This window comes from Dendronephthya gigantea, unplaced genomic scaffold (assembly GCF_004324835.1).
Source record: "Dendronephthya gigantea isolate DGI-Jeju-01 unplaced genomic scaffold, DenGig_1.0 000143F, whole genome shotgun sequence".
NCBI lineage: Eukaryota > Metazoa > Cnidaria > Anthozoa > Malacalcyonacea > Nephtheidae > Dendronephthya > Dendronephthya gigantea.
In genome coordinates this window covers 549,869-574,130 of record NW_021163153.1, presented here as the reverse complement: position 1 = coordinate 574,130, position 24,262 = coordinate 549,869, and the positions used below count along the sequence as shown (strand labels likewise).

At 35.1% G+C, this 24,262-nt stretch overlaps 3 protein-coding genes and 1 long non-coding RNA gene across 5 annotated transcripts; 1 reads left to right on the top strand and 3 right to left on the bottom strand.

Annotated features, from left to right (window-relative positions):
- Nucleotides 1-1,089: 1,089 nt before the first annotated feature.
- Nucleotides 1,090-7,508, bottom strand: LOC114536705. Of its 2 annotated transcripts, none has more exons than XM_028558059.1 (15): nucleotides 7,302-7,508; nucleotides 6,816-7,205; nucleotides 6,305-6,409; nucleotides 5,827-6,065; nucleotides 5,492-5,670; nucleotides 5,221-5,314; nucleotides 4,655-4,987; nucleotides 4,454-4,571; nucleotides 4,298-4,389; nucleotides 3,709-3,823; nucleotides 3,236-3,523; nucleotides 2,886-3,056; nucleotides 2,587-2,757; nucleotides 2,206-2,270; nucleotides 1,090-1,762 (listed from the first exon to the last, which is right to left on the bottom strand). In XM_028558059.1, exons 1-15 carry the CDS (start codon nucleotides 7,372-7,374, stop codon nucleotides 1,451-1,453), a joined length of 2,745 nt encoding a protein of 914 aa, XP_028413860.1. In that variant the 5' UTR covers nucleotides 7,375-7,508; the 3' UTR covers nucleotides 1,090-1,450. The 2 variants fall into 2 exon arrangements, with proteins under 2 accessions (XP_028413860.1, XP_028413859.1); XM_028558058.1 differs by having other exon boundaries at nucleotides 1,091-1,762; nucleotides 5,221-5,317; nucleotides 7,302-7,506.
- Nucleotides 7,509-7,555: 47 nt separating this feature from the next.
- Nucleotides 7,556-8,183, bottom strand: LOC114536729. Its single transcript, XM_028558079.1, has 2 exons — nucleotides 7,799-8,183; nucleotides 7,556-7,707 (listed from the first exon to the last, which is right to left on the bottom strand). Exons 1-2 carry the CDS (start codon nucleotides 8,058-8,060, stop codon nucleotides 7,556-7,558), a joined length of 414 nt encoding a protein of 137 aa, XP_028413880.1. The 5' UTR covers nucleotides 8,061-8,183.
- Nucleotides 8,184-8,855: 672 nt separating this feature from the next.
- LOC114536728 lies at nucleotides 8,856-10,262 on the bottom strand. Its single transcript, XM_028558078.1, has 2 exons — nucleotides 10,151-10,262; nucleotides 8,856-10,024 (listed from the first exon to the last, which is right to left on the bottom strand). The coding sequence occupies exons 1-2, from the start codon at nucleotides 10,260-10,262 to the stop codon at nucleotides 8,856-8,858; spliced, it is 1,281 nt and encodes a 426-aa protein (XP_028413879.1).
- Nucleotides 10,263-15,555: 5,293 nt separating this feature from the next.
- Nucleotides 15,556-16,338, top strand: LOC114536700. The gene is made up of 3 exons (XR_003688473.1): nucleotides 15,556-15,603; nucleotides 16,024-16,088; nucleotides 16,232-16,338. It is a non-coding gene; the product is annotated as an uncharacterized LOC114536700 (long non-coding RNA).
- The last annotated feature ends 7,924 nt before the right edge of the window (nucleotides 16,339-24,262 follow it).

The following is a 24,262-nucleotide window of genomic DNA, read 5'->3' as shown; positions in this document are numbered from 1 at the left end:
GACAACAGAAACGGCACAAAACAGTAAATTAAGAACAAAAACGTGACAAATATGCGAATTTGTCGACATTAGTGTTAATACACCCAAGTTTTACAGCAGTTACACACACTTTTAACACACAATGGCAAAAAACGCACAAAACAATCAAATTAACAACAAAAACGTGTTAAATATGCGAATTTGTCAACATTGGTGTTACTGCATCATTGTTTTACAGCAGTTAGGGCACCCTGTTGCCACAATAAGACACAAAAACGCACAAAACAAACACATTAACAACAAAAACGTGTTAAATATGTGAATTTGTCGACATTGGTGTTACTACATCATAGTTTTACAGCACTTAGGCACCCTGTTACCAGAAGATGGTACAAATACGCACAAAACAGTAAATTGGGAACAAAAACGTCACAAATATGCGAATTTGTCAACATTGGTGTTACTACACCATAGTTTTACAGCAGTTAAGCACCCTGTTACCACAAGATGGTACAAATACGCACAAAACAGTAAATTAGGAACAAAAACGTGACAAATATGCGATTTTGTCGACATTAGTGTTAATACACCCAAGTTTTACAGCAGTTACACACACTTTTAACACACAATGGCAAAAAACGCACAAAACAATCAAATTAACAACAAAAACGTGTTAAATATGCGAATTTGTCAACATTGGTGTTACTGCATCATTGTTTTACAGCAGTTAGGGCACCCTGTTGCCACAATAAGACACAAAAACGCACAAAACAAACACATTAACAACAAAAACGTGTTAAATATGTGAATTTGTCGACATTGGTGTTACTACATCATAGTTTTACAGCACTTAGGCACCCTGTTACCAGAAGATGGTACAAATACGCACAAAACAGTAAATTAAGAACAAAAACGTGACAAATATGCGAATTTGTCAACAGTGGTGTTACTACACCATAGTTTTACAGCAGTTAAGCACCCTGTTACCACAAAATGGTACAAATACGCACAAAACAGTAAATTAGGAACAAAAACGTGACAAATGTGCGATTTTGTCGACATTGGTGTTACTACACCCTAGTTTTACAGCAGTTAAGCACCCTGTTACCACAAGATGACACAAAAACGCACAAAACAGCCAAATTAGTATACTTTCATATACCTTTAGTTAGCAATATATATAGAACTTGACATAAGTAAATCCTCATATCTGTTTATAATTTCCACGGCCAAAAAATTGTTGCCTTGACAAAGATATTATATTTTAATAAGTCAAAATATAATATACGACTTCAAAAGGGTATTGTTCCAGGACGCCCTTAACTTTACGAAACAAAGTTGATTTTGTACAGAATTCAGAAGTTGTGTTTAAATAATATAACGACTTTTTAGGATTTAAAGCGAAGAAAATAACTTTACGAATTATAACATTTTACAACAAGCACGAATAATTAGGGACGTATCGACCATCTTAGGTGTCAAACTCCCATTCGGAATAGATACTCTCATTGTCGTTATCAGTGTCACTGTCGGTTTCACTATCCATATCAAAATTTGTATCTCTTTCCAGCTCATCCTCCACATCTTCATAGGATTGCTTAGTATTGTCATTGTGCGACTCAATTATGTCCTGGAATCCAGACAATTGTAAACCGAGAACTGGCAAGAAAGATTGGATTCCAAGCCTTAATTGTTGCATGGCAAAGTTAATTCCTTCGTTAACCAAGGCAAGCTTTCCTCTGACAATGGTCCTTTTGACTGAGCTTGTAGAATAGGTTTTTGCCTAAAATAAAAAGATTTCAATATACGTTACATAAAAAGCAATCGCATAGCTTACAGATGTGGCTTACAGAAATGTCGAAAAGGAAATTGCGGACCTAAATAACTTTTAAATTATCGCATCTTCGCATTAGATACACACAATTAACACCCAATAGACCTTCCAAGAGCTTACATAATGGCCAAACAATAAAAAATGTGCGTCCATGAGAAGGTATGTACGGCGTAGGTTTTTAGCTTTTTGATACACCATGCATGTAATGCAGTATAATTCCAACCATAACATTTTGCTCGTATACAAGAAACTTCGTGCTTCGTGAAGATGGTTACAATATGGTAGCTGAAATGTTCACTGCATGATTCAGGATATGGGCTATCCACAAATATGCATAAATTGTACTTCATCACCCTTTAAACCTACAAAGTAATTACCGCCGAAAAACATACCACACACACAGCACTTTCCACCGCAAGAACAGGCTGTTCACCACCACATTGGCTGCGACTTTTACCTATATGTTCGAAAATTAAAAATAATTTTAAGCCTGGTTTTCAGATGTCAAGGGCCACCGACACAATAACCATCGTCAAAGAATTACGTTATATGAAAACCAGCCTTTACACCTGCAATAAAAATTTGGATCTGTTGCATTTAGCCGAATAGACTGCAGTTCAGTCAAGGTTATATTGCTTATGTTCTTTGACGCGCAGCTCACAGAGTTTAAAAACATAATTTACATTTTTCCAATAAGGACAAAAGCTTTTTGCAATCGATCGCTGAAAACATACTCTATATTTCACAATTCTAAAAGTGACCGGGAAAATTACCTTGCAGCAGGTTTTCCAATTTTGCAAGTTCGCTATAAAGTGCCGGAAGGCATTTCTTGGTGTAATATTCAAGGTATTGGAACATTTCCTTTTTAGTAACTTCGATTTCCTCCTGAAACCGTTGAATTTCCATCAACTTATCCACCACAGATCGTCTCGTTACCAAAGGCACTATTGTATGAAAGGCACAATATATTCATATATAATGTACTACGCGTCCGGCAATTTATAATTATGTACGTACAAGTTCTATTTGCAAGCCTGGCTCAGTCTGTATACGAGAAACAGTAGCTACTCACACTCATCAACTGGCTCGTTCCGAGAATTCCATGGAAACTTTCCATTTAAAATTTCTTCTATGTTGCTTAGCGGTTCGTCTGCAATTCGATTATAATTTGAAATCAAAGAATGGATACTCTCTTTCTCTTTGCTGATCTTTCTCCTTAACTTATTTCGTTGCTTCGAAGAATCTTGAAGAAAATAATATTTGGTTAAAATGTTACCTTCCCTTTATCCCGCATGTGGAGGCTAATTTTCCGCGGTTTCGTTTTTTATGGGTGTTTTACTCGCACGGAAACGTTGGCTTTAAATGTTACTACTGAAATAAAGGAAGAGACACTGAAAATGTAGCTATTAAATGTAGAACCACCTGCAAGTTTTGCAATGTTAAATGCCAGATGAGAGATCGCGTTATGATGGAATTCCATATTGTATCTCAAATATTCCAAAGATTTATTTTTTAAAACACCTTCACCAAAGGAATAATTGCGACAGATCTTGGGCTGAAACTGTTTAGATTTTTCCTTATAAATCTTTTCAGCAACGTCAAACAAGGCCTTCTCTTTTGGCGTTAACACATCTAATGTGAGCAAATGACATATGTATTTCATTTCCTCCGGAGTTATGGAATATCTTTTATTTCTCGATTTTTCATCCACTGACATAAATTTGAAAGAGAAAAAAGAAACACGTCGTCATTGCACGAAAAAATTACACCAAGACATCGCATTCTGAGAAGAGCATACCTAACGTTTTTAGTTTTATTATTTATAATAATAGATTCGCCACAGTATCATGTACTGCATGTAAACTGAACAAAACTACACAAAATTCTATACGTACGTTTAGCAGCGTCAAATATATCTTCTTTCCATTTCTGTAATGTTGTTGGATCACACTCAAGTTTCTCTGACATGCTTTCTAATTCTTTCTGCATGATGGCGGTTTTATCTTTAGCCTAGAACCATGCATATAAAAGTACAGAACACATTATTATTTTTCCAAGAGAAGATTATACATTTCAGTACTCCCCTTTCCGTGCATGGGAAATTTGCATTGCATCTACATATTTTTCAATCCTCCACGCTTTAAATTTCTACCCACACCTTTTTTTTTAATAAATTTGTTTCTGTCTTATTTTTTGACGAAAACTACCGAAACGGATTTGGCAAAGTATTTGTAGCTATGTTATGTGACAAGGGGGGATTTCGTTTTAAACTATTCGGCATATTTGCTTACACTTTTTAGGCTAAGCCAATCAGAATGCCTAAATTTTTAATACATCATGTAAAATGATGATTATTCTGATTGGGTTACTGAAAATGTAAACAAACTTACTGATTGGTCTAAAACGAAATTTCCCTTGTTATGGTTTCCCTTGTTATGGTATAGTTACTATTACTATTAGGTAAAAAATAGAAAAATTAATAACTTTTGTATATCTTTTCGCAAGAATACTTGACAGTTTGGTTATTTTTCTTTTATTCCACTCCAGTGCATGTTCAGTCAGCAATTCCTCTCGTCCTATGTATGCATACATCAGAATTAAACGTTTAACTGGTTTGATAATTTTATTGCACATGCTTACCTTCAGGTAACATATGCTTGGTAGTGCACCCTAACCGCGAGAAATGACTGTTAATCTGTTCTACTTCCTCTCCTGTTGTTGCAGAAGCGCCATCTTGCCATCGCCCTCCCCAAATAACCTGCAAAAAAGATTACACAATGGACACTGCACTTGACTGCACACTTGCCACGTACGAAATATAATAAGCACAAGGAAATTTACCTGGCAATACCAAGCATGTGCTTTGGCATGCATTACGGAAAGAGCAGGTTTCATCTTTTGAGATGTGGTTACATCATTTTTACACAGCCAAGGCCAATACTTGCAGATGACATCATACCAGAAGAATTGTGTTGTACGACGAAGGTAATATTCCTTTTGCATATAATGTGCATAGCCATACACTTCTCCGTGCTTCATGCTAACTGCATGCTGGGCAACACTGTGACGACAGCCAGCAATTTCTAGCCCAGTTTCATCAACAATTTTCTTTTTCTTCAAAGTATTTCCAGCAGCATGCCAAATAGAATCGCCACACTTAGAATCATCTGTGACCTAGGGTAAAGTATAGCCGAATTGAAACAGCTCGATTTTAGATTATTTTTATACGTACAGTAGATCCACTTGGTATAAAAATAATCTAAATATTTGTTACAAATCATAGCATTACGGTCAGAAACTTCCCACACCAAATGTCACACATTGATATTTAATGGGACTATTGTTCTATAATTGTTTTGAGGTAAACGAAAATTCGTATTGTTTGAGAAGACAAATTGTAACAATACCTTTTCCTTTCCTTTTTTGTAAATTTTACAGAGATGATGTTGAACTTTTTCATTTGAAGCAATAAAAGCATCTCCATAGTAGCAATCTCTTTTCCTGCTAAATAATTTCAATTTATCCTCTTTAAAACATACATATGATGAAATAACTTTGAAACTCTTTCTAGGTGATATACAAGACGCATTTCAGTTGTATATGAGCTGACGATTTCCCTCCAAGCTAGTGCATTCCTGCAATGCATCGTCTGTGATTCAGTGTACAAAATGTACTTACATCCCAGCAGATTTGTACCGATAAAGTTTCATGTTACCATCCATGTGAACGGAGTGTTGCTGCTGTTCACATGCAGGGCACTCCATCCAGTTAATATGCCGTAGTTTGTTCAATTCATATTGGCAATATTTCCATTCACGAAAAGAGCTACCAAATGTTTTGCTGTTAATTGTTCCCATCTATATAAAAGATAGAGAAAGATACATCAAACTAATATCTGTACAACTATTTAACTACTGAGGCAATTAGCAAACATAATCATAAAAGAACAGGATTCCATTTTTTGCATGAAGCGATACATTGAAGTTGATACTTAGAAGTTGGTTTAAACGTACCCGCCCTTTTTGTATCGAAAACATTTCTAGTGATTTCACAAAACTATTTTGAGAAATTCCAGGAACAATCTTCTGTAAATTATCCCAGAAATGAAAGAGATCTTGGTGAAATACATATGTCATGTCACGAATAGTTCCAGGCCAAAACCCCAGCTGTATTAAAACATGGGGACTTGTTGATGAAATAACATTGTCACATTGTTTACATTCATATTTTGTGTGACTAATGTCGAATCTACCTGAAGATATAATAATAAATATTTAACCAATTAGCACAAAAATATAAGTTTTGAGTTCCATGATAGAGATCAACATTTGGCCTATAAAGCCTATCTGAATAGCATCATCTGGTTTGAATCTTGCAGGAGCTAGGTTCAGCCTACATAATGTATCATTTATAGCTACAGTATAAAACTATAGAATCTATTTCAGAAAGACAATGTTTTTGTGAATAAAAAAGACAACTAAAATAGCATACCTTTCAATGTTACAGCAATGCAACCCATACCCTTCTCATCATATAAAATATTGCAAGGAAATAGGCATGTGGGACAAATAACATCACCAAATGGAAGGGACCGTTCTAAAAAATACATAGACAATTCATATATTTTCAGAAACTGTTTGAAGAACCCTCTAAAAATGGCAGAACTTTCCTACCAAGGGAAAACATTATCTCACACCTAGAGTTTCACAAAGATGCTGAGATAATACAAAGATAATACTGACTGGTCAATTTTTTTTACAAATTTCATGTGACAAATATGTTTCTGTGTTTCTTTATTTGAAAAAGACCTAATAAAATTTTTTATGAGAAAATTTGCCAATGAATATTTACTCATGTAAAATGAACTTTAGGTTTGACATAAATGCTAAATAGATCATGCTAAATTTCATATTTAAAGAGCATCTTGAGAGTATCACGGTCACAATGCACCTTTTGACACAAGGTATAAGTTACATCTTTTTAGCCATGCTATAATATTTACCAACAGTAATCCATTCCAGTTTGCTGTTAATTGAGGCTGTTGGAGGAATAGGTTCATGAAAACCATTCAAAATTGCATCTCGATCATGAAATGGATGGTTCTTATGGTTCTCCTCATCACAATCCCCACAGACATATCTATGTGAAATGCAGTCTTGACATCCAATAACTGCCATGGCATCTTTACAGCTTTCGCATAACAATTCATCAAAAATGCCAATGGAAAATTTAGTTTGCAGCAAAACTTCGATTAAACTACTTCTGACTTCCTCCCAGCTTTCATAAAGGGAATTTTGTCTTTCATGCCAGGTTCGTTTCTTTTGCTGACCACCACATTTCCAGTTACATAATAATCCTTTTGCTTCTTCAAGGATATCATTCATTGTCACATCTAAACAAAATCGATGATACTGCTTTAAAAATGAGCTGCTAGGTAGAATGCCACAAAATCATTGTACACCATATTACACCATTAAGTTTAATATACATTCGATAAACCAAGTTTTGTAAAGTAGCAGGGTCTTTAAATTCCAATATATAAATGCATAAACAGTATCCATATTGGAAAGTTTGCAATATGTGTGAATGATGAGTCACAATCTTCCCTGCACACAGCCAATCTAGCAATGTGGCAGCATGTGTATAATGTCTAGTCAGTAGTCACAGAGGACACAAAGCTATACGAACGTTGTTTAGATAATAAATATTGACTTTTAGCACATCATATTTTACAATAGCGGTTCAAAATGTCAACAAAGCGGATAAAAACTTCACAGCATTTTTAGCTGTTGTAATGTACATATTTATATTAGATCCATACCCTCTACAGCGTTTTGTCGTTACATCCATATCTGATTCACGATCCAATAAACTTACTTCTGGTGGTTCTTGTTCTACGTAAAAAGTGACAAAATAATAAATCATCCGAATGATGGGACCTATCTGGCGTAGGTTCTGTGTAAAATGTTACAAACAGAAGCATACCTTGGAAAATATTATCGCTGTGTTCCTCTAAGTTTTTTGATCTTGAACTAGAGGCGGTATCATCGCGATTATAATACTTTGGATTGTAAGTATTTTTGCAACTCCGTTGGCCAGTTTTTGGATCCGTGCTATACTCATAATGAATAGGCTTTCTTCTCTTTTTTCGCTTTTCTAAAATATCATTACCTTGCCTAATAAGACAATCCATGGAAGGGAGTTTCTTCTTGCGAGCATTGGCAGCCCTTTCAAAATTCTCCGCCATTGTGAAAGATTTGAGTTGGTTTTGACCCAGTTTCTTTCCGTTTCATAATGCTCGGCCACGCGTCGCGAAATTATTGTTTTAGTAATTTCGGATGTGTTTAAGAATTTATTGATATAATAAATTTAGAAGTGGAGCTCATGTTGGATGTGAACCGAGGCCCTTAAATTTGTCCTCATTAGCACCTTCCAAAATTTTACTGCATGTTAATACCCCCTCTCCTCTCTTTATATATTTTATATTAACGTCAAATTCTGTCACGTCTACGATTCCTGTTGTCAATTTCACTAATAGTCGTTTTGCTTTAAACAGTCCGTCACCTAAGAAAAAGAAGAAACAGGGAAAATTTTAACCTTGTTATCACTTACTTTCCGGTACTATTCGTAATTTATTCTGCTTATATAATTAACAATTATACCACGAGCTCGAGTCGTAATATGAGCTGATAGCCGACGAGGTGCGTAGCACCTCGTCGGCTATCAGCCATATACGACGAGAGCGAGTGGTATAATTGTTTTATAATATAGCCAAGTCCGTTTGTTGAGCGGCAAATATATTTATTAACAATTTAATACATATTTACATAAAAATAAATAATTAATTCAATTATGTGGGGCACTTCCGGCATGCGTATTAATATGGATGTAATTTATATTTTTGAAACGAACAAACAACGTTAAATTTTAATCTTATTTTTGTAAAATACTGGCAAAAAGTACAACATTTGTGAAATTAAACAGATTACAACTATTATTACAACTAACATAGTGTTCGATAAACTACCCTTAAATCAAACCGTCAGTTGTAAATTTGAACATTGCAGCTGTGGAAATTGAACGTGGGGCCGCTTGGTATGATTGTTGTTTGCTTGTTTAATGTTATTGTATGATTGTCACCATCTGATTTCAATTGAACCGGCGATTGAAGGCTAGAATCGTTGTGGAAACACTTTGACTGCGAGGAAGATTGAGATGCAGCTGTTTCTGGTCGAATGTAGTTGGCCAGCGTGCTCGACATTATTTCTTGTTGGTTTATCGAAGGACGACTGTTGTATGATTCAATGGACTGATCGGATTTATGGCCGGTGACTGATTTAATATAATGGGTTTGGATATGAGCTTCGGCAAGGGCAGTTACGGAGGTAGCTCGTATGCAGTGGTTGGTTAACGGTGGTTTGATGCCTGCTCGGGATGTCATATTGAGAAGCATTTTTCCTAAAGTTGACTCTCCGACTGGCGAATTGCAGTACCAAATAATGCCATTTTTCTTATTCGGTCGCTGGAAAAGGGCATCACAATTGGGATTCAGGTGTGTCAAATAATTCTGAATTGTGGCTACAGGACAGAACTTTGAATCTGGCTGGGCAAATATTTTCCCATCGGACTCGTCCTCGACATCGGTTAAGCCTCCTTGGTGGTTTTTTGTCGAAGGAATTGAACCAGCAACTTCTCTATTGAGCTCCAAATACGACTTGCCGTCTGCTGTTGCTCTTAAAATCAGCATGTTGGGTTTGAGATTTCTCTGGTTTTCTCGTCCTCTACGTCCTAAGTAAATTCCAAGATAAAACCAAACGGTGCGAAGCAATTGTGATGGATCGTCGCTATCGGCTGGGCCTAATTCACCGATGTCAAACAACAACTGGATTTGATCTTTCGTAATTGCTTTTTTGTGGACAACACCAGCAATCTTCCCAGTTTTCCTGAGGTCTTTTACGAATGCATCTAACATAGAATTTGCTTCATTGAATGCTGGGTCGCCAATGATGGAAAATGGCTTGTTGTTTGGAGGATTTTTCAAAAACCTGTCAATGGCTGCACGGATGCTTTTCATCGATGATTTCTTATAGTACGAGCCGTCAATTTGCCTCGCTGATGTATAAAACAACTTTAAACAAGAATTCAACTCAGCTGTAGACATTTCAGTAATATAATAACCTCCAGAATAAGTGGGACAGGTATAAAGCCAATCTAATAAATTGAAATATAATTATTTTCTACATTTTTACTTCACTCCTTTAAATGTTTTCATGTGAAATATTATTTTAAAGTCCATTTTTATGAAGAAAAACATTTTTTGTTAGGCTTTATTCTTACCATTAAATATTTTCATGCCATATTTGGTGGATTTTTTTGTGTTTCTGGTGACAGCAGCCTCCAGAATTATGTCAATTTCTCCTTCATTTAGCTCTGCAAACCGATCAGCCATTTTGCTTTTTCTTTGCTTTTGCTACCCACCGTATAGACACCGCGGAAATTGGTATAGGCTTAGCCGCAATTCTCGATACTTAGACTTCAAACTTGGTGAGGAAAAGATTTATAAATATTCAAGAAAATATGTCTTGCACAAAAGATTTGAAGCTTGCTCACGGTAAAAACGAATCGTCTGAATTAATAACCTTGTGTATACTTTAAGCCTCAAAATGGCCATTTCACAGCGGTCAGATGTGTATGATGAGCTGTCAAAAGATTGCAGAATGCGTATTCAGAAGAAAAATTGAACTTTTTTAAGATATTCAAAAGGTTTCTCTTTGATAGGGCGATACAGAAATGCACAATTGTGAACCAGCGATTAGATTTTCGGGTTGAAACGTCTTAAACACCAATTTCTGCGGTGTCCACCGTATATGAGCTGATATACGGTGGGTAGCTCGACCAATCAGACTGCACAATAGCTCATATACAGTGAGTAGCTATATTATAAATGATTTTATTCTTGCTATGCAGGCGGCAAAATATTGACTATACAGGTAGCCTAGTATCGTGGTTTTCCATTAACGGAAATAGCGAGTATATGCGCACTGCACGCCATTTCGGACACGGACGTGTAATTTCTATCATTAATTGTAGACCCTCTGCTCGCGGGATTCAGCAGGGAATTCAGGACTGGGGAAAATATTTTGCCAAATCCCTCAAGCGTTGGGTTGATAAATGAGACAGAATCAGGGCCGTAACTAGAACGATAATTGGGGGTGTTTATTTATATATTCAGAACTGCCTGACGGATTTCCATTATGAGCTATTGCACTTACAAAAGAAATCCGTCGGGCAGAACTAAATATATGAATAAACACCCCCCCCGCCCAATTATCGTTCTAGTTACGGCCCTGGACAGTATACCGCAAAAGTACTTTGAGCTTGTAGAATAGCCAAACATGCCGTACAAAGGTTTGGAAAATATTTCTATAAATCCGTAAAAGTATTCAAAAAAGACGTAAAAAATTAGCATCGAACGGATTTTAACATACATATGTTCAAACTTTTCTGTATAACTCTCGTAAAGAATGCGGCTTCTTTCTCGTGAAAATTGCTATTTTTTAATTATAAACAAACAACAACACTGTGTGCGTGTAGTCCTCGCGAGACGTTGCGTGGGATAAATTTAATACCACAGTGAGATAAATATAATGTAAAATGCCTAGCTCGGAAATAGGGGAGTGGGATGCAATACCCCGAAAAATCTCTTCGTCAAGTTGTATAAATAATGTTTTTTGATTCGAAAATTTGAATTTGAGGTATATTAATTTTCAGTATATATAATATGATATCGGAGCAAAAAAAGAGTTGCCGTAAAGTTTGTTTTTGCCCAGATAGGTGAAATAATTAAGGCTTATCGGCTTGGATATTAGCAACCACTGAAAATATACTTAACTTCGCTAGCTTAATCTTGGAGGTTCTTAGAATATTATCTTACACGTAATTCTCGGCATAAAGCAGTAAATGTTTCTTGTTAAATTGACCAAAAGTTAAGCGACGACTTACAGTTCAAAGGGCGAACGTAAATATTTATTCCCTTCATCCCAATTAGAACTCGACAAGAAGCGTGATCATGAACTTTTCTTTTCTTTTTTTTAAGAATAATGGACGACTTGCGCTTTCGAGTAATTTCTTACCTCGGCAATAAAAAGGACATTTTCTGAAAGATCTTACTTAAATTAGTGCAAATGCAAAGTTTGGCTGCGAAATTTTGTAAAATACGGAAAATATAGCCACGCGAAGTTGTCGATTTTTGTATACTTTTGTATTACGTGCGGAAATGTGTAACTAAATTAGTTACACACTTCCGGTCGTAATTCAAAAGTATACAAAATTTGCCAACTTCGCGTGGCTATATTTTCCGTATTTTACAACATTTCGCAGCCAAACTTTGCATTTGCACTAATTTAAGTAAGATCTTTCTAGCTGTCATGATTTATTTTCTTCTAGTTACTTCGATCAAAAATTTGTCTAAAGCGCAAGTCGTCCATTGGTTTTGGTTGTTTTGACCATGATTTTGGTTTTAGTATTGATTGATGCAGTCTGATAGTGGTTTCTAGCTTTCATCAACGGCACAAATACGGATATTCCGACAGCTACTAGCAATTTTTTAAGCGTGAAACCAGAAGAATAGATATAGATGGACTGCATGTATTCATAATTCTGGGCGACAGGGTTAATACGTAAATTTATGATAGTTTTATAGTTGTTCAGATAAAACGACCCTTTTTCGTAGTCTTTTCTTCCAAATAAATTATATTTATTCGCAGGAAACACAACAGTGAAAGCAACTGTTTGTCGGCAATTTTTTCTACGCTCAGCGGTGATTAAGCGACCCTTTTTACTTTTAAATTGTCACTTTTCTGTATCTGGGGTCAAGCATATTAATGCCACACGGATGTTCAACATAATATTTTTGCTGTTTTGTGCTAATTATTCACCGCAAGATATGCCGATCAGATGCCTAATTATTCAGGTAACGGTAGTTGTGTACATATACTTACTTCGCAATTTAACTTGAAACTTGAAAATTAACCAGATTCAATACAGGACTTCAACCTCAAAAGGGGTGAAACGATAGCTCCCCGCAAGGAGAGAACTCGTGTTGGGTTTGCCGTATACGTAACCAGTTGGAGGTTCGTAGGTGTAACCAAAGGCTGAGTAGGAATATCCGTTGGTTTGGGGGTTTTTGGAAATGTAGAGATCATGGGCCCAACCGAGAGTTGGCCCGTATGTATCATATCGGTAAATTGCATACACATCATTCTCATTCTTTAGCAGAGACTTGAATGGAGGAAGATTGTCGTTATTACGAAGAGAAAACATAAAGGAACTTGGAGCAGATGCATATCCATCTGTAAAATATGCAATATAAACTCTAATTACATACTTGATTATCCCAGATTTCTGTAATATTAGACTATAAACATAACTAAACCATTTCCATGATTAACAACATGCGCTGTAATTATAATTACATGTTACAAAGTAGACGGTCCATTAGGGCCAAAAATTATGCGCAAAGTACGTAACAAATATGTATACTGTCCCATTTTTTATGGTTAGTAGGGGATTTAACAACACATATATTGGGCGATATTTCGTGTGTGAAACCCGCGTTTATCAATGGACGATCGCATAATTGACCAACTTTTGATTTAGGCAACAAAAAGGAAATTTCCGAAATGTGCATTCTAAATTTAGTAAAATTACGAAGTTTGGCTGCAAAAAATTGTAAAGAACGGAAAATATAGCCATGCGAATTTGTTAATTTTGTATACTTTTTTATTTACATGCGCCAATTACTTCTTTAAGATTTAAAAATTACTAATTTAGCAGAACGACACTAGTGTACTATACGTAAATGCTGTAATTTTAATGGCTGCTATACTCGCTATCTATTCTTCGATAGGCAGCCAATTAGTCTATATGACCTGTGAAGGAGTTTTTGCGTTTCATTTAGAACAGATTATACCTGAGTTGTTTTAGGCTAAACTTGGCATAATTATGTGCACAGCAAAATCCGAATAGTAGCTTTAAGGGGTGGTCATTGAAAAGCAAAGTTAGGAAAATGAATGACCGTTTTCACACTAGAGATGCATAATGAAACCCGCGCGAATAGATTACATTAGAATTTCTTGTTTATTTTGTCACACTCTCATTTTCCTGAACTATTCGTCCATGTGCCGTCTTCACACGGACAGACGGATTATTCGTCTACACGGATACAACTATCGTTGGTCATGCGTCTCTGAGTCGAAAAACTTATAGAATCGTCTGGACGTATTATGCGTCTGTTGTCCGTCTTTATACTGAAGACGAATAACCAAAGAAGACGCATTATGCGTCTTTAGTGTGAAAACCGCCAATGTGCGCCATATCGGGTCAACTGCAAATTATGCGTGAAAATAAACCCGTTTACCTGATTTACCGATTTTGCATGATATTAAAAATTACTAAGCCCTAATTATTAAGCCAACTAATATTTTAGCTAAGGCGCACTAAAAAAGCGGGTACAAAAAACGCCATATTTAATGATTAGACGCTTAGTTCCAGCTTTAAAAACAACTGTTTACCCTATGGCCTTATCCAATAATTGTTTTCTATTTCATTTTCATAACTGGTTGGTAAGCGAAACCGTTTTGTTATAAGCGGGAGCAAACAAATCACGGAGCAAACACAACATTTAAGTTTTTTGTGTTCTGAAGTAATTGCACTGACGAAGGCCCAGGCTAAGAGTCCAAGAAATTATATGAGAAAATAGAGCCATCTAATGTGAGGAGATCTCACGCGACAACTTGCTAATTGCTTGTTCAACTTCCTCTGAATTGCTCTACTTATCACTAATTCCTGCCACGTACGCCATTAAATAATTCTCACGCAAATCGCACGATTGCGGTAACTGAAAAGATTCATGCATGCACCTTACACACGAAATTCTAAATAAATATAATAGTAAAATTTACGAAGCTGAAAGAAACATGGTATATAAAGGATAATAATACACTCTAAATTTCGAAGTGTCCGACAAACACCAAATAAGTGTAAATACACACAATTTTGGTGTAAATCAGTATATTACACCCACAAAGTGCAAATTTACCCTTCGAGGTGTATTATTACACCAATATTGTGTTTTGTCAACACCGGTTAAGTGTATAGCTAAAGTTAATCTTCTTTGGCGTAAATTTACGCCAAAAGGCGGTAAATAAACACCGTTCTTGTGTAATAAAGCACCACTTTGGTGTAAACATTATCGCTATAATTTTGTGTTGAATGAGAGCTTGGGCGTGCATGCACTGGAAGCTTTTGTCGGAAAAAAATTGGAAATGGATTAGGATTATCATTTTTTATATTCCTAAATAACTGGGCAAAGAGTCAAGTCAAGAAAGCAATTGTTTTCTTAAAATAAGCAAAGCTAATTCCAAAGTCTTGGAAAAAAGATTTGTTCTTTGTTTATATCTTTCTTTTCATATTCAGAAGAGATGACGGTTTTGATGCAAACGCGACGGTTTTGACGGTTTCAACATTCTGAATAAATCCCGTAACGCCGTAACTCGCGCAAAGAAATGTTGATAGGATTGCACCAGGATTGCACGCGCTCTCGATGCATGCCGGGATAGCGTCTCTTCGCAGTTCGCACGATGCACGTTGTTGTTTGTTCCTTTGCAAAGTATAAATCGAGAAGTATTTTGAATGTATATTAAATTTTACTGGACATTATGATACAAGATTGCCTGGAGAAGATCGAGGAATTGTTTTAAAAGTGACTGGGAATCTCAGTCATCTCAGAGGTAAGGTTTTAAAATTATAATACGCGCAAACAGACGAAAGCTATATTTGAATTTCGAATTTGCCGCGTAAACAGTGTACGTATTTAACAGAAATATTCACAGTTTTACTACTCATTCCCACCAAAAAAATTAATGATTTATAGAAATATGTTATGCCGTGGTTATACTATAGGTACTATGCCATAATTTATAAAGTGTGATATTATTGATGTAATGATGTTGGCGAAACCATGGTCAAATGCATGAATTTATGTTATATAAATATTTACATGAAACTGATTGAAACATCTGCCATAACAGATTTACTCAATCTTAGGATTATGATGTACTGAATCTTAGGATATACATTAATTTTGATTAAGAATTTGGATGACATAGCTGTTATATTGCCCTTTAAATAATTTTTATATACATCCTTAGATGGTGGATTATAAACAAAGTGCCAAGTGTCATCTAAGTCTGTAATAAACGAGCAGGAAAGTATGGTAAGTAATGTATTATAAGGAATTGTGCAATGCTGTTGGATTATTCACCAAGCATATGGCTCAGTTTTAATTGTATAATAATATAATAATAGCACTAACATGATATATGCCTAAGATACCTTTGTTGTATTTGTATTTTTAAGGTGCCAAGGTCTTCCATTTGATGAAAAATGTCAACTTAATATTCAGTGAATCTACTAGTTCAAGAAAAGAAACAAGAAAAGAAGGCATTTGACTTGGTTTAAGGAAATATAAGGTAAGAAAATTATCAGTTCAATGTTCATGTATCATACAAATTGCAAATTCATTGTGTATTTCACTTCCATTATTTGCATCTTATTTATAAACAATTGATTATATAGTTAGTTATCATGTAATAGATAAAAGGGAAAATCATTGACAGCTTACCAGATGAACATTCGCTATCTAAATTTTCAAATATGGTTGCTTTTTTCTTTATTAGGAACATGGATTAATTGAGGTAGTACTAGTGTGCGAGAAACTCAGTGGATGAGTGGAAAGTCTCCTCTGTTAATGGTTAATTGGATTCACAGTGTTGCAGAACTTAATTTTCCAGGAAAAAAATACTCCAGGTGATCTTATAAATATGCTCATGTTTGGGAGGCTTATACAAACTTTACAACGCCCCTACATTGAATACCCGAAAGAGTGTAGCAATACATTTGTCTTTTTACAAAGGCAAATGCTGAAGGTATTTGATACCCAAAAGGTACCAACAAGACTTCTTGTCAGTTGATTAATGAACTGTCAAAGTTTTAAAAAAATGAACTGATTATATGCAGGAAAGGAGGGTTGTAAATATTAATATTAAAGTTAGGTTAGAGGGCATATTTGTCCATTCAATTTTTTATGCAAATAAAATTGTTGCTTCAAGAAGTTGCAGGTCTGTTTGTTGTTTATATAGGAATGTTATATGTGTGAATACAATATTTGTCAAACACACCTTATGGTGTATATTCACCTCAAAAGGTATAAATATACACCTTTTAGTGTAAATATACACTTATAATGTTTCCCCCAACTTGGTGTATAAATACACCCATGGTGTATATTGATACTGTAAAGTGTAAATAAACCCTCTTACAGTGTAAGTATACACCTTTCAGTGTAAATACAGAGGCAAGAGCATATACACCAAAATTGGTGTAAATATACCCCGTTGAGTGTATATTGACCTTTACGAAGGTGTATATTTGCACCTCTTTTGGTGTTGGTAGGGAGGCAGGAATTTACACCTTTTTTGGTGTTGGCACAACACTTCGAGATTTAGAGTGTAATAATTATAAACAATAGTAAAATAGTTGATATAATAATCATCAGGGTCTTACCATTTCCAGCCCATGAAGTAGTTGCATATCCACCAAATATAAAATTCTTATTATCTTTGACAACCTTAACAATCGTCAATGTCGGTGATTTTCCATCGCATAGAGAATGAAATGTTGAAGCTTCCCATCCATCTCTTGATGCACGCCAACAAATATTCCAGCCTTTGTTTGATGGCAACCATTCACTCAAATTTCGATCGAGGTCAGCAGGCTCAATTCTCAATATTTCTTAAACGCAAATATTTTGGTAAATACAAATGACTTGAAATTGACGAAGTTTTGAGTGCATTTTAGTAGTATTGCACTTTTTTCTACATTAAATTTAGATGACCAACGCTAATGAAATACAAAAATGCAATGTATAAATTAACATATCGTTCGAATATGTTCCCTGAGGCGGGTCTGTTCAGTTCAGATTATACCGCGTCGAATATGCATGGGCACAAACATTCGCACCAGGCAGAAGACAGCAAGTTGTCCAAAGCTAATTATTATGTGGTTAAAGAACAAAATTTTACAAAAATATAATCTTTATTTACTATTATTTAACTTTAGCCATTTTATTTATTAGATTATTTTGTTCTGGTAAGTTTAATTTATCCGATATATAGCCACGTCGTTTAGTTCTGGTAATTTTGTAACATTGGCGTCTTTCATTTAAACAGTCGAGTAAATTCCCAAAGTCGTGGTTTAAACATACGCGATTCATACCACACCACATATTTAACCTTGCTCCAGCGATCTTCTGGATTGTCTATTCTCAACGGCACGTGTGATGGTAGATAAACTATATAATTATAGCTAACTTAATTCAAAAGACCTCGTAAGATGTTTTCTCACCTAAAAAATGTTCTCTTAGTGGCTAAGCTGAGCGAGCGCGCAAGGAGTTCTGGGGAGGACGCGACGGAAAAATGGAGCGCCTGGCAGAAATACGATTTCTGACAAATCGAGCTTTTTGGCGTTTTATACTCGTGTGCTCTTGCGGTTTTTGGTGGTTTGTGGCCATATGGATGACCTGGAGCAATCGCTGAAGAAGTTCTCATTTGACGGTGATAATTTTCTACAGAATTACATAATATTTAATTATATAAGATAATATTTAGTACGTTTTTAAATATGCTAATAATAAATTATCTTTCTGTCCGTCAACTGTCATCATTTTATGATGATAAAATTATCCTTACACAAGAATCTTCAAGTTCTGATGCTGATTTGGATTTATCGCCGCTTGGGGGGAAAAATGTTCAAAGTAAGTCAGTTAGTAAGCGTTGGAAATTTATTCTCCCTGCTTAGTACATTAAGCTGATATATTTTCCATTTACATTAACATATATTTATGCGCGTGTTACTATGTTTTTAAACGTCATACAGTATGTATATTTCAAATACTTTTCATGCCAGATAACTTGGCCAGCTCTGCCATATTTTTAATAATAACAGCAGTGAAACCTAAAGTTGACATTTACCTTAATTTGCCTCACAGCATGTCTTCGATTTTTATAGGCCCCAACACGTTCCCTGTGTGTATAACAATAAGTACTGTACACATGTTCCCCATATAATATACCAATGTGTGAAATAACTCGACAATCTAGGAGATCATTTTAACCAGAATGAAAATCCTGCAACCATTGCTATTTTTTAATGACTGTGTGCAAGTTGGAAACTTCTACCTATTTCATATAGTCATCTCCTGCTGGAGATGTCTGCTTGAACACTGAGTCAAGCAGGCAATCTTCTCTTGCGGACGGATTTCCGGGTCAATGAACTACCACATTAAAATTTAATTAATTTATTTATAATTCATATAAATTATACACGATATAATAATTATATTATGCCATATTACGATTATAATTCACATATGGTTTTTCACACTATAAGAGGTAGAGAGGAGGGGGTTACAGAGATTGCTAGAAAATAATTATATTTAAGTATTCTTTTTGTTATTGCCATTTACATGCAACCTCATGGGTTATGCCCAACAGGTTATGATACATATTGGTGAGCATAGTTTTTAAAGCACCTTTTGTAAAACATTTAGAGCCTGATGCTACTAGGCAACAGTTAAAAAAGACCAGGAAAACATCCGCTGTCTCTGCATGTTGTTGAATCGAATAGGTTTGCATGTAAGTATTTTGTAATATATGTATTCAACTTTATAACCTCTTCTCTTATCACATTTATAATGAACTTGCATGGGTGTTAACATAATTTTTTTTTAAATCTTTTTAATGCCATAGACCAATTGCGAAACTTCGTAACCGCGCCTTCGCTCAACATGGAAACGAGGCTTATTATGCAAAAAACAATATTTGTATTTTTTGCAGTGCAAAGCTATTCGCCGAGTTATATGCCGTTTTTCGCTTTTGTTTTACATATTTTTCGATTCCTTTCAGCTTGGTTTCATCGTTGTTATCATAGTTTTCAGGTTAGGAAGTTTTGCCTTTCAATTGAGGCGTTTTTGTGGTGTTTTCATTAATCTTTTCGGCTGCTTTCGTCGGGGAAATATAGAAAAGGCCGACACAAACTCAGGTAAAATTTTAGTTTTTCCAAACTATTTCGTCTCAAGTTTTGAAAATGTATTTCATTTTTCTCCCTCTTATTTGTGCAAAATTTGACGATGTATATTTGGTGCAAAATCTATGTTTTTTTTATTCGAAAAGTCACGATCGAACAAACCACCATGTTCACATTTCTCATTTAAAATTTTTTTATACCAATTTTATCGATCGATAAGATGTAATTTGACAGCAATTTTACAGCTCAGCAAAAAAAAATAGTAGAAATCTGTTGACAAATACTATAACAGATAAAATAAGCAACGGAATTTTATGTTTATTTTCCCTGTGTATATAGACTACAGTACATGTGATGTGATGCCGACTCAAAAGCAACACAACTCTTCAACTTGGCACACATGCATGACATGGATAGCAAAATACTTATAACCAAGACATAATATCATTGTGTATTTTGAATTGCCATTTGAATATTCCTTTTCCCGCAATAACATACTATAAAGGTAGCCACAATGCGAGCTGCAGCGTTTTTTAAGATACACCTTTACATGATGGCAAAGCCGAAAGCGAAAAATATTTAAACCGGAGTTCGCAAGTGTTTTTCCGTTTACGATGGTGAACGGAATCCTTTCCTTTTCAAGTATTCCTGGTTAAACCTTATTAAACATCTATTGCATGGTAGTAGATAGAAAGAATAGTGTTTTGTACTAACAAAAATGCAGAATTCAGATGCAAACTCAGATGCATTCGAATTCGACTTTTATAAAATTCGGCCTTCAGGCCGGCATGCAAGCTATGCATCGTCTCTACTTTATTAAAACGAATATAAACAAAAACATTTCAGTCAGTTACTTTAGACCATTTTAACAGTATTTCTGTGGTATAAAGAAAAAAAAATACAGTGATATTTGTGAAGAAATTTGGATAAATGAAGCCATTTCAGTCATCAGGTTTGAAAATTATATAATCTGACTGTCATTTTTCAATAATTTTTGACATAAATAACATAGATTTTGCACCAAATATATATCGCCAAATTTTGCACAAATGAGAAGGAGAAAAATGAAATAGCTACATTTTCAAAACTTGAGACGAAATAGTTTGGAAAAACTAAATTTTTACCTGAGTTTGAGTCGGCCTTTTCCATACTTCCCCGACGAAAGCAGCCGAAAAGATTAATGAAAACACCAAAAAAACGCCTCAATTGAAAAACAAGACTTCCTAACCTGAAAACTATGATAACAACGATGAAACCAAGCTGAAGGGTATCGAAAAATATGCAAAACAAAGGCGAAAAACGGCATATAACTCGGCGAATAGCTTTGTACTGCAAAAAATACAAATATTGTTTTTTGCATAATAAGCCTCGTTTCCATGTTGCACGAAGGCGCGGTCACTAAGTTTCGCAATTGGTCTATAATGCATTACACCTACTTTATTATATGGCTCGCGGTCTTGTCACTAGATGGCGTGCGCTGATTGGTTCTTTGCCGGTTTGGAATCCCCCAGTATTAGACCGTTGCCGTAGTAACGGTCCAACTCTCATAATCTTGTTTTTGTTTGAACAAAAACAAGCTTGCACTTTTATTTTTGACACGAAAAATATCGACGGAGAATTGACGAAGAAGAGCATTATTTGGTACATGTGAATATTATATTTATTCATCTTTGATTTTGTTTATATTATTGTATCATTCTTATTTAACGAGCAAGAATGCGGCAGCGCATTGGATAAAGAAATAAACTAAATACTGAATGCCATATAATAAATCCCTTATTACCCGAATACGTTCGGTCCGTACTTGAAAAACATCTGACCTCGGTCTTTTATGAACGAACGGACCTCGCTATCGCCTCGGTCGGATATTTTTCTAGTACGGACCTAAATTCGGTTAGTAAGTGGTATGTATTCTAGAATATAATTTTGTCAAGTGGCCAAGGCAATAAAAGAAGGCACAGATTGACCGCAGATTTGGAACGAATTGTGGAATATAATATGGATGCAAACGTATTAAAAAAGTTATATAAAACAGTAACGGTTGATGGCTTTACTCCATTTGTCCAGTGAGGAGAAAAGCATACTATCAATTAAGGAATGTTTCCCAAGTTTTAATAAAAATACATCAAAGAAATATTTTAGAACTTCATAAGAGTTAGAATAAATGTAAAGAGGTACATACCTTTGTTCTACGATACTCAAATATCTTATCCATACATTTTCTTGTTTCTTCTTGATGTGGAATTTTGAAAATCCGAATGGATTCTCCAGTTGCCCCGCTTGTAAATTCTTTTTTTAGAAATGATGCCAGTGCGATACCATTTTTCATTTTCAAGTAAAAATATCTCTCTAAACACTCCTCATTTGTACATAAAACTTTCTTCATGCATGCATATATTTCTGTGTATCGCTCTCAAAAATTCGGGCCAAATTAATATTTTGACCATCTCCTCTTTTGCACTTTTAAATAATAAACAGTTAATTGAACTCAAATAATAAATCGTGAGCCGCCATGTTTCATGCATTGACTGCAAGGCGCTTCCTTCACCGCGTCCTCCCCAAAATTCCTTCCGCGCTCGCTCAGCTTAGCCACTTGTCTGCGTAAAAGCCTGTTTTTTCCAATTTTTATTTCATTTAAAGCGCCTGAGAACGAGACTGACCAGGGTAAATATTTCGCCGAATCCCCGTCACTCCAGGGCTATAAAACGAACGATAAATATCGGGGGAGGGGGGGGGGTTACTTACCATTCTACGACTTAAAATTTACGTCATTTCCCTATGTACTATATCCATCTAGCTACTATATATCCGTAGAATAATTGCGTGTTGTGTTGGTGTAAAATAATTACACTAAATATCGCATTATTTTTATATCGGCTGCATGCATAAATCCTAGTTCCTGTTTGACGTCTAGAATCGATACGACGTGTTTCGTCAATGAAGCGTTCGCCATTAGGACTCAGCATACGTTTCCATGTCGTACTATTATTTAGCAACTAATCGCTTAAGGCGAAGAACAAAAAAAAAAACCCCGAGACAATAATTACAAAATATAAATGCTCAACGATCTTCTTGATAATTAAACTAATAATAATTAATCGCAAAATACTCTACCTGAGACCATTATGTTTCGGCGCTCACAGTTGTATGAACCTGGAGTGTTTGTGCAAGTTTCATTTTTGTTGCAGTTGTGTGTTCCATTTTTACATTCGTCAATATCTAAAATACACATTCATTATAAATAATATTGACATATCAAAAACCCAATGACGAAATGAACAACAAACACACAATATAATAAATTATGATTACCATTACTGAATATAAACAAAATATATATTACTAGATTAATAACAAGTATAGGTAGATTTATGGGAAACACAAAGTATATTGAGAAAATATATAAAACAGTAGAAACACCGTAAAAATTAAGCATTTGACAATATATAATTTTCAAAATGTTGACTGTTAACAGTTTCTGTTGATTTATGAAGTAAGTAGAAAAATTGGTAAATTGAAATAACGCATGCAACAAAAGCGAGTTAACTTTTAAAGAAAGGGCATTCCGGCCACGAGGTATCTCTGAATTTATACCAATGTAAAAATATAACATATAATTGTAAAATCCAGTTTGCGTCTTCTATATCTATATAAAATTGTGTAATCCAGTTTCTATGCCATTGGCTTAAACGATATATATGTTTCATTTTTTGCGGATTATCAATGGATGATAGAAAATATTATTTTACCTACCGCAGAGTATACAAAGTCGTATTATAAAAATTTATAGCAAGTTTCAAAGTTTATCTTTTCCAGAATCTGATTGGTTGAAACTACTTTACGTGAAATGCAAGAAATAGGAATGTTTGGCGCAAAAAACTTGTTTGCCGGTCAACTTCGAACCGGTTTGGTTCGAACCGGTTTCAGCGGTATATGGAAGGGCAAAAACTGAACGCAAACGTAGAAATTTGATAAGCCAAAAAGGTAGATTCCGGACGCAAAAAAAACGAATAAGTCCTGCAATATGGAATAAAATTTGAAATTTAACAGCTGAGACCAGGTCTTGCCTGTGCAATTTGTTGCATTTCTTTTATATCCAGTTTGACATTCACAAGTGTATGAACCAGCCATGTTTGTACATTTTTCATTGTAGCCACATGGGCTACCTGCACATTCATTGATATCTGCAAAGTTGATTGATATTAGTTAATATATTCATTTTAGGGGCCAGTTTCGCCAATAGCATCGAACCTCAACGACAACGAAGAAAATGTTTAATAGATGGAATTAAGCGTTGTACAATAT